The 12,309-nt window shown below is 39.4% G+C and overlaps 1 protein-coding gene across 21 annotated transcripts in view; it reads left to right on the forward strand.

The window, feature by feature from the left end:
- The window catches only part of EPB41L3 (erythrocyte membrane protein band 4.1 like 3), a 146,133-nt gene that overhangs the window by 111,373 nt on the left and 22,451 nt on the right, over positions 1-12,309 (forward strand). For 15 of the 21 annotated variants that reach the window (XM_086740656.1, XM_086740646.1, XM_086740667.1 and 12 more), the window contains exons 8-12: positions 13-100; positions 3,645-3,797; positions 5,575-5,672; positions 7,250-7,425; positions 9,521-9,741. In XM_086740656.1, coding sequence (XP_086596782.1) covers positions 13-100; positions 3,645-3,797; positions 5,575-5,672; positions 7,250-7,425; positions 9,521-9,741 — 736 coding nt within the window. The remainder of the gene's footprint in view (positions 1-12; positions 101-3,644; positions 3,798-5,574; positions 5,673-7,249; positions 7,426-9,520; positions 9,742-12,309) is intronic. The other 6 variants (XM_086740647.1, XM_086740654.1, XM_086740658.1 and 3 more) reach the window with 1 other exon arrangement.

The raw sequence follows: 12,309 nt of genomic DNA on the forward strand, positions 1-12,309 counted from the left end.
GCTTTTCCTCAGGGGAATGACACCTGCAGAGGCTGAAATGCATTTCCTGGAGAATGCCAAAAAACTGTCAATGTATGGAGTAGATCTCCATCATGCCAAGGTATGGACTACTGTTCTTTTACTGGTTATCTTTTTCCTGTGGCATAGTACTTAAATCTGCATGGACTCCTTGATTTATTCTTTCTTTTTCTTTCGAGATGAACATTTTGTGGATTAAATCATGTGTCAACATGAGGAAAGGTGACTCATGGGATAAGCATAAATAAATCTTATAACTGTAACACAACTTAGCCTGTAGATTCAAAGATGTTGCACATCAGCCTTTCATGTTGATTAAACAACCAAATCCTTTGGAAAAATATTGAGAGGACGGAGTAATGAGGAAGGATACTAGAAGCTGTCCAGAGAGTGATCAATCATCATTCCATTCAGCTACATTTTCCGATTTAATAAGGCCAACTATGGTATCTTAAGTAGATAAGCAGGTCATTTCTAACACTGCAGAGAACTTTCAAGCAATTATTTAACTGTGCTGGAAACTTAATGCGATTGATAGTGATGGGGAGACAGCGGCTTGTCTCTCTTCTGAGGTGTGGTGGTTGCAGTTGACTGGAAGGGCAGTAATTCTGCTGGAAACATTCTCCCATGATGAAGTAGTTTCTCCAGTCGTTGGCAGATTAAGTTATGAATAAAACATGGTCATTCTTATTGCGACTTGGGAGAGCCACCTACCAGCCTTTTGTTGGCTGTCTGTTTTGTGATTTTTTTGGTGGGTTTTTTTTTCAAAAGAAATAATTACTGGTTTTTTATTCACTCTTCAAAGTAAGGCTAATGGATTTTAACATCTTTGAGGTTAGCAAGCATCCTTGTCAAGGGAATACTGAACAAAGAATTCTGAGCTGTGAAGAGTGCTGTATTTTCTGTAAAGGTCAAATTATTGTGAGCTTGTTTTTATGCTGCAGCAGATCCTTTCAAGAACCAAGATAAATTTGCAGCTTGAATCTTGAAAAGGGCCTGCAGCCATGTCCCTGGGGCATTTCATAGGAGCTGTGCATGTGTGTTAGAAAATTCAAGGCAATCTTTTGTGTTCTGTTAATTGCCTTCACTGAAAATGAAAAATCTGGGTATGGCTCAATGGGCAGGGCTTTTCCAGGAGGCATGCCGCTGCTTTCCCTGTGTCTTGCAGATAGGCACAAAATCTTGAGGCACATTTGGAGCAGTGATAGAAAGAGATGAAAAATGTCACTAAGTAGCTATTTTTCAACATCCTTTGTCCAACACAAAGAAATCTGCAAAACAGCAACACAGTGAGTTCCTCTTCTAAATATGTTACAGGCTTCATTACTGAAAATATAACACAGCATAGCATTAAGGCCTAAGTATTTTTTTTTCCAGAAAATTGGAGAAAGGCTGTGAAATTCAAGATAGGATATCATGAGATAACAATTTAATTTTTTTTCCTAAAAGATATAAGTACCCGTTTTGCTCTTCTGTTTTTTATATGGAACAACTCAGAGCAAGAGAAGTTGGTAGACAAGCCCATCTCTCTCTAAAGTGATGTTCTTAATTTAAAAAGCTGTAGTGCTAGCCGAATTGGGTCTGCCTGTGGGTTTGAAAACCCAACCGTCATCTTGGAAACTGAGCCAAAGGCGAGAAAAGTAGACTCGGTGTGAGAAGTAGTGTTTAGTTTTAATTAGATCTGCCAATAAGGTTTGATGGTATCAGGCCAGGGGACAAGTATCTCTGTGGATGCCTTTTTGAAGTCACACCGTGGCAGATGTCTCTATGTAAACGTCAATTCATTAAGGCTGTGCTGATATCTTAGGTATTCAACAGATGCTGGAGTCACCAGCAGTTCAAACTAGTTCTCAATTATCCAATGCAAAGCTACGATAAAAAATGTCTTCAAACAGACAGATTTGTCCTCTGGGCTGTCACTGCTCTGATAAAACCTGCCGTTCGCAGGCAGGGCTGCGGGGATGTGCAGCTTGGTGTCTCATGCCTTGGACAGTACGACTGACAGTTTTCTGTTCCACGTAACTGCATCGCTCCTGAAAGGAGCCAGGTTCTCCTCTAACTCAGGTTTCATTTCACGCCAGTAATGTCCCATTAAAAAGCAGTCTCTGACACCGACAAGTAAAAGAAGCCGTGAATGGACTTAGGTCTTTTGCAAACGTGGAGATGAGGGCAGAAAGCATTTCACAAGTTTCTGAGGGAGTCTCTCAAAAGGAGGAGCCCCTTGCATCTGTAGCTATGTGCCATGTGTGAGCGTGTGTGCATTTTAGGTATTTGCTAGGTGATGGGATTACTGGCAGTGGGACTTTCTTTCTTAGAATGTGTTCACTACTTAGGAAACTGTGAAATTGAAGTCCAGTGAAAAAAAAATTAGCTTTGTCTCTTCTGTGGTATCTCACAATGATTCCATGTGAGAGCTCTGTTTAGAAAAAAATCTAAGGGGTGATACCATCATTGTTGGAGCATACATCCTCTTTTGGTGTGTTTTCTGACACTGAAGTGACTTTGTGGCACTAATTCTATGTTGTATCTCTGATTTCAAAACCTTTTTTTTTTTATTTCAAGCTGTGCTGTAGCCTTTTCATCCTGACTGACCATGCGTGCCTTTGTGTTCATCTTAAAATGTAATCAGATTTTCATTGTGTGCCTAAAAGATGGCTTGTTGGGAAAACCAGAGGAAAACAATTATTTAATTTCTTAATTGTCATTGAGTGACATCTTCATAGCTTCTTTTATCGGACTTTTGTAACTTTAAGTTGTTTTAAAATAACTAGCAGAGAACTCTGTGTTTTAAGGTGGATCCTTCTTTTCTCCAGCAGTATTAGTACTTAACTAAGTTAAAAAAAAATCCAGAATTATACAGTCAAGTGGTGATAGCAAACAGCGAAGATTAGTTTTAGACTATTTGAAGGCTTCTAAATGAAAGAGAAGTGTATACTTCTTACTTTAAAAATATGTATTTATGGGTATATTCTGATAAGATTGTGGCCAAATCTTCTGTAGTGCTAATGAGTCTGATGTACGGCTTCCCTGTCGAAACTCAGTTATAGCACAGGCACAGTCACACACTTCTAAAAGAATCTTTCTGGTTCAAATGCTCAACTTTCTGCCCACTGATCACTTCAAAGTGAAAATACTGAGCATAGGCACAACGGCGTTAAAGAAACTAGCAAACAAACTAAAGCCAAGGCGAGCAAACTACAGAAGAAAACACTAAGAATTCACAAGGCTTAGTCATGGAGATGAGGGATGCGGGGAGAAGTAAATTTGTATGCTGTCCTACTTACTTTCAATTTGGTATTTATGCTAATAGCATCTTTTTTTAAATTATGCTAATAAAATTTTGCTATATAGTTAGTATAATTTTTAATAACATCTGAATTTCCTTTTGAATTCTTTCTAAAATATAGGGAAACATTTGCAACACTCAGTTTCTCTCACCCTGTCCAACCTTACTGTTACTTGTGTGAATGCGGTCAATGAGTAGGATAGCTCTCCGAAATCAGGTCACTACAGCTGATGCATTAAAAAGACGTAGCTCAGATAGAAACACACTATACAAGGATCTGCGGTACTGTGGGATATAAGGAGAGAAATATTCAACAAAGTGCATGGCTTGCTTTTTCCAGGATTCTGAAGGAGTGGAAATCATGCTAGGAGTTTGTGCAAGTGGTCTCTTAATATATCGAGACAGACTCAGAATAAATAGATTTGCCTGGCCAAAGGTTCTGAAAATTTCCTACAAGAGGAATAACTTCTACATCAAAATCCGACCAGGGGAGGTAAGGGCATCCTGACACTCTTCAGTGAATGAACTTTTTTGAAAAAAAAATCCTGTTCTCATTGATTTGTTGATTTGTTTTGTCTTACAAGCCTTTAACATTGCTCTCCATTTGTGTTTCTTAATTTATGCTGATTTTCTTAGAAAAGATTAGGTAAATACGTTGTTTAAAATACAGGTAAAATCTTCATTGGTGTTTTTCTGTTTACATCCATGAACTAATGGAAAAAAAATATGGTCATCTTCATGTAAAAATCTCATCTTATGAATGCTTTGGGAATTTAAGTAACACATAGTTTATTCATGGAGTGCTCGTCATCCACTGTCATGTTGCATATTATATTAGTGTCTATTCATCTTACCCACTAAGAGATGTAGACAGGTCATACCGAATTCTGTAAGTGTATCAGACTAGTAAATTTGAAGTCTGAGTAGCAATCTAGAGACTGATAAAAATGGAGTCAAGCATCCATCATTCAGCATTTTTGGTAGCTGTATGAATTGGCCCTCCCAGGCCCGCAGGAGGTCATGTTCTGGCTCTGGAGAAGATGATGTGAAATCTCGTACAGTGAGTGCCCTCTCGTGGCCCAGCCGGATCCGTAGCAAATACCTACTCATGGCCTGAGCATGTAAACTAAGTGACCTGGGAAATCTGCTGAGGCCCCCCACCAGCCCCAGGGCCTAGGCCTTTTTTAGGCTCCTAAACCGGCATCCACAAACCTACATCTTCTGCCTCTCAGCAGACACAGTTTTATAGCCAACTTCCCAGTCTTGAGTTTCATTTAAAAAAAAAAACCCACAACACGAATATCGCAATGCCTGCATTCAAGCTCTCCACCACTGAAGTCCTATTGAGCTCTGCTGGTCTTGGTATGGAGCATCCTGTGACCAGGCCATAGTTCTTTATGAATAATAATCAATGCAGTCTCTTTCCAAATCACATTTGATGATAATGTGATTCACCATCCCATGTGTCACTTATATAATCTTTATTGTTCTGCTGTTTCCTGCCTTGTTTCTCTCTGTCAGCTCCCCGTAGGGATCCAGGCTTCCTTGCAAGTACCCTCTGCCTACCTTTCCCCTGTCACAGCGACACTATTTCACCTTCTCAGCTATCTGCCTGTAGCCATCAACACCTTACAGCGGCTGTAGCTGACACAGCGTTTGCATCTGGAATGTATAAATCTGCAGCACAACCTAGAAAGGTCTCTTAGTATCCCCAGCTGACTCTTTCAATTACCTGTCTCTTCCTCATCCTCCTCAGGAGATAAATTAGCTAAAAACACTGTGATTACTGACTGTAGTTCTTTCACTGTACATCTCCTTAATCTCAGGCTGTGTGAGACCAGATCAGTCCCTGGGGACTATTGCTCCCCTCCAGGCTATTATCAGGCTTCCCACTGTTGTTTAAACTGGTGAAGTTAAATCAACAGGGTTAAAACACTTAACTGATGTTTTTCTCAGAAGTCTCCCAAGTCTTAAATGATCTCTTTGTTACTATAGGGCATAAAACATCACTGTCACCATCAAAAACCTCTTGCTCATTGTCTGGGTTGCCCCTCAAAAATGATCCTCAAAGGTTGCCTTTGATTATCACTCACAGCTTCCTTCCCAGGCAGTAGTCTGTAGAATATATATATACATGGTTATATACGCAACCATATATATTCACCCTTGCAATGAGATGATATAGACAGAGGAAATTAAGATGAACCTGTGTACACTGTCTAAAAATAGATGCACAGCATCAAATACATATTTTCTTTTTTCCTACCTAGTTTGAGCAGTTTGAAAGCACTATCGGGTTTAAGTTGCCAAATCATCGTGCTGCAAAGCGCTTATGGAAAGTGTGTGTAGAGCACCATACATTTTTCAGGTATGTGGATTTCTTTTCCTAAAGGTGTGATATAAAATGTAACAGAAAAGACCAATTCTGTCAGCAGAGGCAAAATCCTTCAAATCTAGTTCTCTTTTTAATCACAGAGTATCTCTGAGCAGATGAGGGAAGGCTATTGTTTCTTCAAAATTTGAAATGTTTCACCCAAATTATTCATACTACTTCAGATAGATACTGAATGTTTAAAATCACCATATGGTCCCAATTATTCATTTTGCTTTAGCTGTGCCATGATATTATCAGCTGCTATAATTAAAGAGACTAAGGACTCTGCTGCACTTCTGCGGATAGGCTTGTATAAGAGAACAACTTATATGGAAAGTTACTGGGGAAAATGGGTAAGAGTTTTTCAAAAAAGGGGAGTTACATATGAAAATACAGATAGTAGTCAATGAATACCCAATCCATAGCTGTAATTTTTGTGTCACTGAGGAATTTTGCAGCTATGTTTTTAACATCTAAGAAGACCTGAGAGAAGTTTGGAACAGTGGAATAAATGCTGTAATTAGTTTGTGCTGAGATAGTCAGCAAGGAGATACTTAGCAATGAGAGCCCAAAAGGGTGAGATTTTCAATGGCGTGAAAGGGTGTCCAGCACTTAAAAACCCTTCTGAAGATGTTTGGGAGGATTGAAGAATTTCTCTTCTTTCTTAAAACTGTTGGTTCAGGCTATCTGTATGTTCGTACAGTACAATAGCTCACAACAGATCTCCACATCCAGTCTCTTCCAAGTAGCAGGGAGCCTCCCTTCAGCACCCTCCTCACTTATATACTGAGCATGATGTCAGATGGGATGGAATAGCCCTTTGGCTAATTTGGGTAAATTAACCCCAGCTGTTAGCTAATTAGTTAACTATCCCAGCCATAGGGGCTACCAGCTTCAGTTCTCCACCCAGCTCAGGTAAATATTAACTCTATCCTGGCCAGAACCAGGACATTATGAAATGCAGTCTTAGTAGCAAGAGAACTAAAAATAAATTGAGTGTGCGTTTTTTGGGTGTTTTCTGATTTTGTATGTAATATCAGTGTCTAAAGTTTAAACTCCATAGCAGGAGAACGGCTTCTTCAGCAAACTCCCATAGCCAAAATACAGAGGGTGGGAAGGCTCTAACCTGAAAAATTTCTGCATCCCTGTGAATGAATACTGCCCTGCATCCACTGGAAATCTGTTCTGGCCCTGTTCTCAGCGTAGCAGCACTGACATAAATTTCAAGTATAAGAGATATATCAGTATTTTAGCCCAGATCAGAGTCCCTGATAGAAGGAATGTCTTATTTTTAGATTTAGTGATTAGAAAATAATAAATCTGATTTTCAAGCAGGAAGGGGCTGAGTGATTCTTACCCGTTAGGAGGAACTCAGCTCTTCAATACATTAGCAAAGCAGTTTTGTCACGCTGTATGAGGGGCATCCTTTGATTCCCTTTTAGACACAGACCCGTGAGGCACAGGTTACGATGGAGAGTGATATTCAACAGTCATCTTCTCTTCTCTGCAGAAATAGTGGACTGATTTTTTGAAGAGGGGGAGTAATGAGTGTACTGCTTGGTATGTTTTAGGCTCCTGCTGCCAGAAGCACCTCCAAAGAAGTTCCTCACACTGGGCTCCAAGTTTCGCTACAGTGGCCGGACGCAGGCCCAGACAAGAAGAGCCAGTGCCCTCATAGACCGTCCCGCACCGTACTTTGAGCGGTCTTCTAGTAAACGTTACACTATGTCTCGCAGCTTAGATGGGGGTAAGGTCCTCTTAATTGACTTTGACAAAAGTTGTCATCACAGTGGTCACTGCTTTAGATTAGGTATAAACGTCTTGTCATCTCATCTCCTTGAGCTTCAGCGAAGTGGAGGCTGTGAGTACCTGCACGTTCACTGCAGGGGTACGGGAGGGTGCAGAGAAATACTGTGCTAAATATACTGCTGCAGTCCTTACAAAGTGTTTGCCTGGAGGAGGAGGTCCTTGGGAGCCCACTCTTCTTGGAGCCTCTCTCCTTGGCCTCACACCTGCAAAGCACTTCCCTGCTTTGGGGGAGGATGAGGCATCTGGACCTGCCTGCCTGAGCAAGTCGGGCTTCAATGCTTTTTCAGGATTTGCATGAGTAACTGTTTGGGTTTTGATTTAATTTGTCTTTTTTTTCCTATGTTACAACTCATAAATCAATTATTTCCCTTGATTGAGTAATAACACTTGCTTCTGATTACCTCCTGTCCTAGTTGGATGGGCACTAACAGGTTTTTTCCATCCGTTACTTTAGAAGGCGTGAGATGGAAAGTACATATGCAGGTTAACAGCACGTCCTTCTTCCTTCTCTCTTTCTCCGTGGTTCATGGAGGTCACGGTTCTGGTGCTCCTGTAGGTTAAACCAGTGTGTTATTCAGATCTCAGCTACTTCTTCAGCTGTTTTTGTTGTCAGCTATTGAGTAAAAACAGGTTGTAGTTTATTTTTGTAGAAGAAAAAAAAAGACTGAAGCTAAATTCAGAATTGTTACAGTTTTTAAAAAAAGGTGAATTCTCCCACAGAATATCACAACCGAATTTCAATGAGTACGGCTGATGGTGGGGTGGGGGAAAAGCTTTGATTTAAAAGTACTAGTGACAAGCCCTCTTTTCTCCCCCTAAAGGTGCTGCTAGTCATTAATTATTTTGGAATCTTCTAATTCTGATGCGCTTCTTGCTCGTTACCAAGCAACTGGTGACCTGATTGCTGTGCATGTGTCTCAAAGCAGGAATTACCCTTCTGCATTATTTTGTTTGTAACATCTGAACAAGATGTCTCCCTCTGCTCCTTTTGCTTTCTGCTGCCTCTCAAGCTCATGCCCAAGAGACAAGATATCTGAAATGCTTTTCCCCAGTTAGCCTCTGCAAGGTTTCTGTGATGTTAATTTGCATAAGTGCAAATGGGGAAAAGAGGTTTTTTAATCAAAGCTTATGATTTCTTCACCGATGTTGGTACTGTAATGCAAACGTGGCTGTAACATTCTGCATCATGATTACACAGTGATCCTGGCCCTGTCATTTGTTACAGATGCAAGTAACTTTACAAATTTGAGTAGTCCTGTTGACTTAGAAATTAGTTGCACAGTAGTCAAGAGCAGGGTCTGGGTATATATTAATGTTTTGATTAAATTCTATCTGCAAATGTACTATTTGTTTCAAAATAATTTCTATATACTTAAGTTTATTGAGTTACTGAATGTTTACATCCTAAAATATTCTGGTTTGATCCACTGAATTGAATGCCATCACTTTCCAGAATTTTTTAGGATAATGAAGTCACTTAACTGTCAGACTTTAATGCTCTGTAATACAAAGATCCCATTTTTTGATTCTCAGATATTATTATTATGCCTGTATTACATCAATATTGTCATTTCCTGTAATGCAACACGTTGTGTACCATGCATTTCATCTGCATTGTTATATTCTGACAGATTTAAAAAAAAATCTCTTCCATCCCCATGGCTGATGCCGTAGCTGGCTCTGCTTATGTTTCCTGCCTGATAACTGTGGCAATGCGTTGATTTTTTTCTGTGTGCTACTACAGTAGCACTTTTAATTGCTTGCTAACTTTTAACAACCGTGTGATGCGCACATTAGCTACATAATGTGTGTATACACATCCCTAATATATGTTTATGCATATAAAAGCTACAAGCTTTATTTCAAGTAAACAGTTTATTTAAATGTATGCACATGCTTCTGGTTTCCTGAAACATGACATAGTTGTGTTTTCAGCAATATCGCGGATGTTTTACTAACCCAGCTTTTTAATTTTATGCAGCTTCTCAGCAACAGCTGTTTCAGACTTTCCCTCTTTAAATATTTGCTTTTAGCATCAGTGAATGAAAACCATGAAATGTACATGAAGGATTCTGTGTCTGCTGCAGAGGTTGGTACTGGCCAGTACGCCACAACAAAGGGCATCTCTCAGACCAACTTGATAACCACTGTGACTCCAGAGAAAAAGGCAGAAGAAGAGAAAGATGATGAAGAAGGCAAAAAGAAAAGAGCAGAGGAAGTCACTCCGATTGCGGCAGTGCGCCACGACACCAAGGTAGAGTTCTGAGGTTTTTGTATTCAACTGATATGCCTGGAGAGCGCTCAGGGAAACGCAGAATTATTAGGAAGGGAGGAGATACCCGAGTCAGTTAAAGGAAACTGGAATATACACGGTTGTATGTACGTCTATATACGTGTCTTGAGTCAATATTTTTATAGTCCTTTTGCATTTCATGTGATACTGTAAAAGTTGTTCCTGCCTCGGACTGTTTTGTGAAGTCTGCTTAACAGTCAGCGCAGTGTTTTTTACGTAGCGTTCAAGAGCTCTTTAGGAAATGCCCAGAAGTAGCTTAGCAGTGTATATTTTGCTCCTTTGGTCTGGAGTCATATTTTAATGTTAGTATGGGCATGATGTTTTCTATTTTTTGACAAGGCAACAAAATAGTTCTGTATTCTTCTATGTAGCTCTGTGCTTTAAACTATTGTATTTTTCTCACTTACTTCTCATAACACTATGTTTCCTTGCATGTATTTCAATATGCATTTTTGTCCATTAACTTTTGGGTATGAATATACTATTATAAGCTTTTTTCCTGGCTTACAAAAGCATTTGCTTCCCTCCTTTGAAGTTTTGCATTGAAGAAAACTGTGTTTGTTGATGATTCTCTGCTCAGTTGTTAAATTTGATTAATCCCTCACCATCTCCAGGCCTACCACCACCACACACACACGTACACACATGGCTGTGCATTATATCTATTGAGTTACTAAGATGAGATAAATCAAAGAGCAGGACAGAGAAGATACTGAATTTCAGAGATTGACAGTGAAGAGAAATAAGGTAGAATCAGAAAATGATCAGGTGTAAAATGTCTTCTCTTTCTTTTACATTGAGGAGAAGAAAACAGAATATGAAATATTGAATCTAGGACATAATTTTAAAAGTGTGCTATGAAATGCACTTGTTAAACAAGTAAGATTTACCTTCTTCATTTATGAGGAAAAACCTTGATCTATACCTTTACATTCACAAAACTGTCATGCGTGCAAACGCTAGAACCTGAACTTCTGGTCTTATCACATAAGGCCACAATGAGTTACATAGCTAAAGGATCGAGTCCTCAAAGAGAGTTGCAATTAAGGTACCAAAAATCAGAAACAAATTGGATTACTGAAAATTGCAGATGAGAAAAGATTTTCTTTTGAAAATGTGCACTGTAATTGTAGCATTAAAAAAAAATAATCTCTGTAAAATTTATCTGGGGTCTTCTTGAAAGAAACTTCATTAGTTTCTGCATGGAGAAACATTGATGAAAATCAAATATGCAGAAAAATATCCAATAGAAACTAGTTCTGTTTTAAGTGTTTGTTACTTTAGGTCAATGGAGAGATCAGCTACATTTCTAAGATCATCTGTTCCTTACATATGGCTAGAAACAAATATATTTTTAGGATAATATTTTGATAGTACTTAAACATGCACAAGTGAGTGATTTTTACCCCCCTCAGCAGGTGGGTTCTGTTGAAACCACTCACTAATAGAGTGTGAGGTCTGTAAGCCTATGGAGATCTCAGTGCTTCCACTGGACCTGCAACACTTTGATCATTCATTAGAAAGAGAATAAGGTTTCAAGAAACACAGGACAAATTTGAAATCAAATTCCTGTTAAGGATATCTACATTTTATAGGTAGGTTTTCAACTTTTCCACTGGGACATTTTCCTCTGTTTTATCCATATGTATTTAAGTACCAGAAGTTATTCTAAATATTAACACTGCAAAGATGTCAGTAAGTGAATAGTCTGTATTAGCAAAGAATAAATTTACTTTGCCTTTTTTGCCTTTACAATATAAAGAGAAATTCTGTGTATTCAGCTCACATAAAATCTTGTGAGTCCATCAGCATTAAATTTTCACTTGGGCTTACTGCATTAGGCCCATAAAGAAGACATTTATAAGCAGTTTGAAGTTAGGCTTGGTTTTGATTGCTTAATTCGGGAATACGGATTACCTGAACTTATAGATTGTTTTTTTAACTGTTCTGGTTAGAGAGGAGAGAGAGGTAAAATATTAAGGGGAGGAGATGGAGCTCTTCCATGTAAATATTTGGCTTAAATCACATTTCTACTGTTAATATACCTGGTAAAGATTAGGCTCAGTAGCTAGCATTGGTGCAACCTGTGTCTAAATCCTGCTTGTTGGCTCGGATTTGGCACCAGCTTGTACAGGTAAATACTGTTTTGGCTTTGAAGTCATTCTGCTCTGGGGAGCTGGGAGTGGCAGTAGGAGAGAGATGCCTTTTTCTATCTCCTCAGGGAGATACGTGGTGGATGGAGCACTTAGGGTTTGGTCATGGAGCCAGCATCCCACTTAGATTAGCTGAGTGTGCCTAAGTAGATTTTTGGCCAAAACCTCTCTGATCTGTCAGCATTGTGACAGGTCTGTTGTACTGGGGTGTTTTGGTGGCGATGGCTGTTGTCCTTCTGAAGAGCAGTTGTGGCTGCGCCCAGGGAGCATGTTAGGTGATGGTCAGCTTGTTTTGAGCACCCATCCTGCTGAACCACCTCCCTGCTCCTACCAATTTTTTGTCCTTGAATGCCCTTAAAGTCCTGTTGAATGCCCT

This window comes from Chlamydotis macqueenii, chromosome 2 (genome assembly GCF_036417535.1).
Source record: "Chlamydotis macqueenii isolate bChlMac1 chromosome 2, bChlMac1.mat, whole genome shotgun sequence".
NCBI classification, from domain to species: Eukaryota; Metazoa; Chordata; class Aves; order Otidiformes; family Otididae; genus Chlamydotis; species Chlamydotis macqueenii.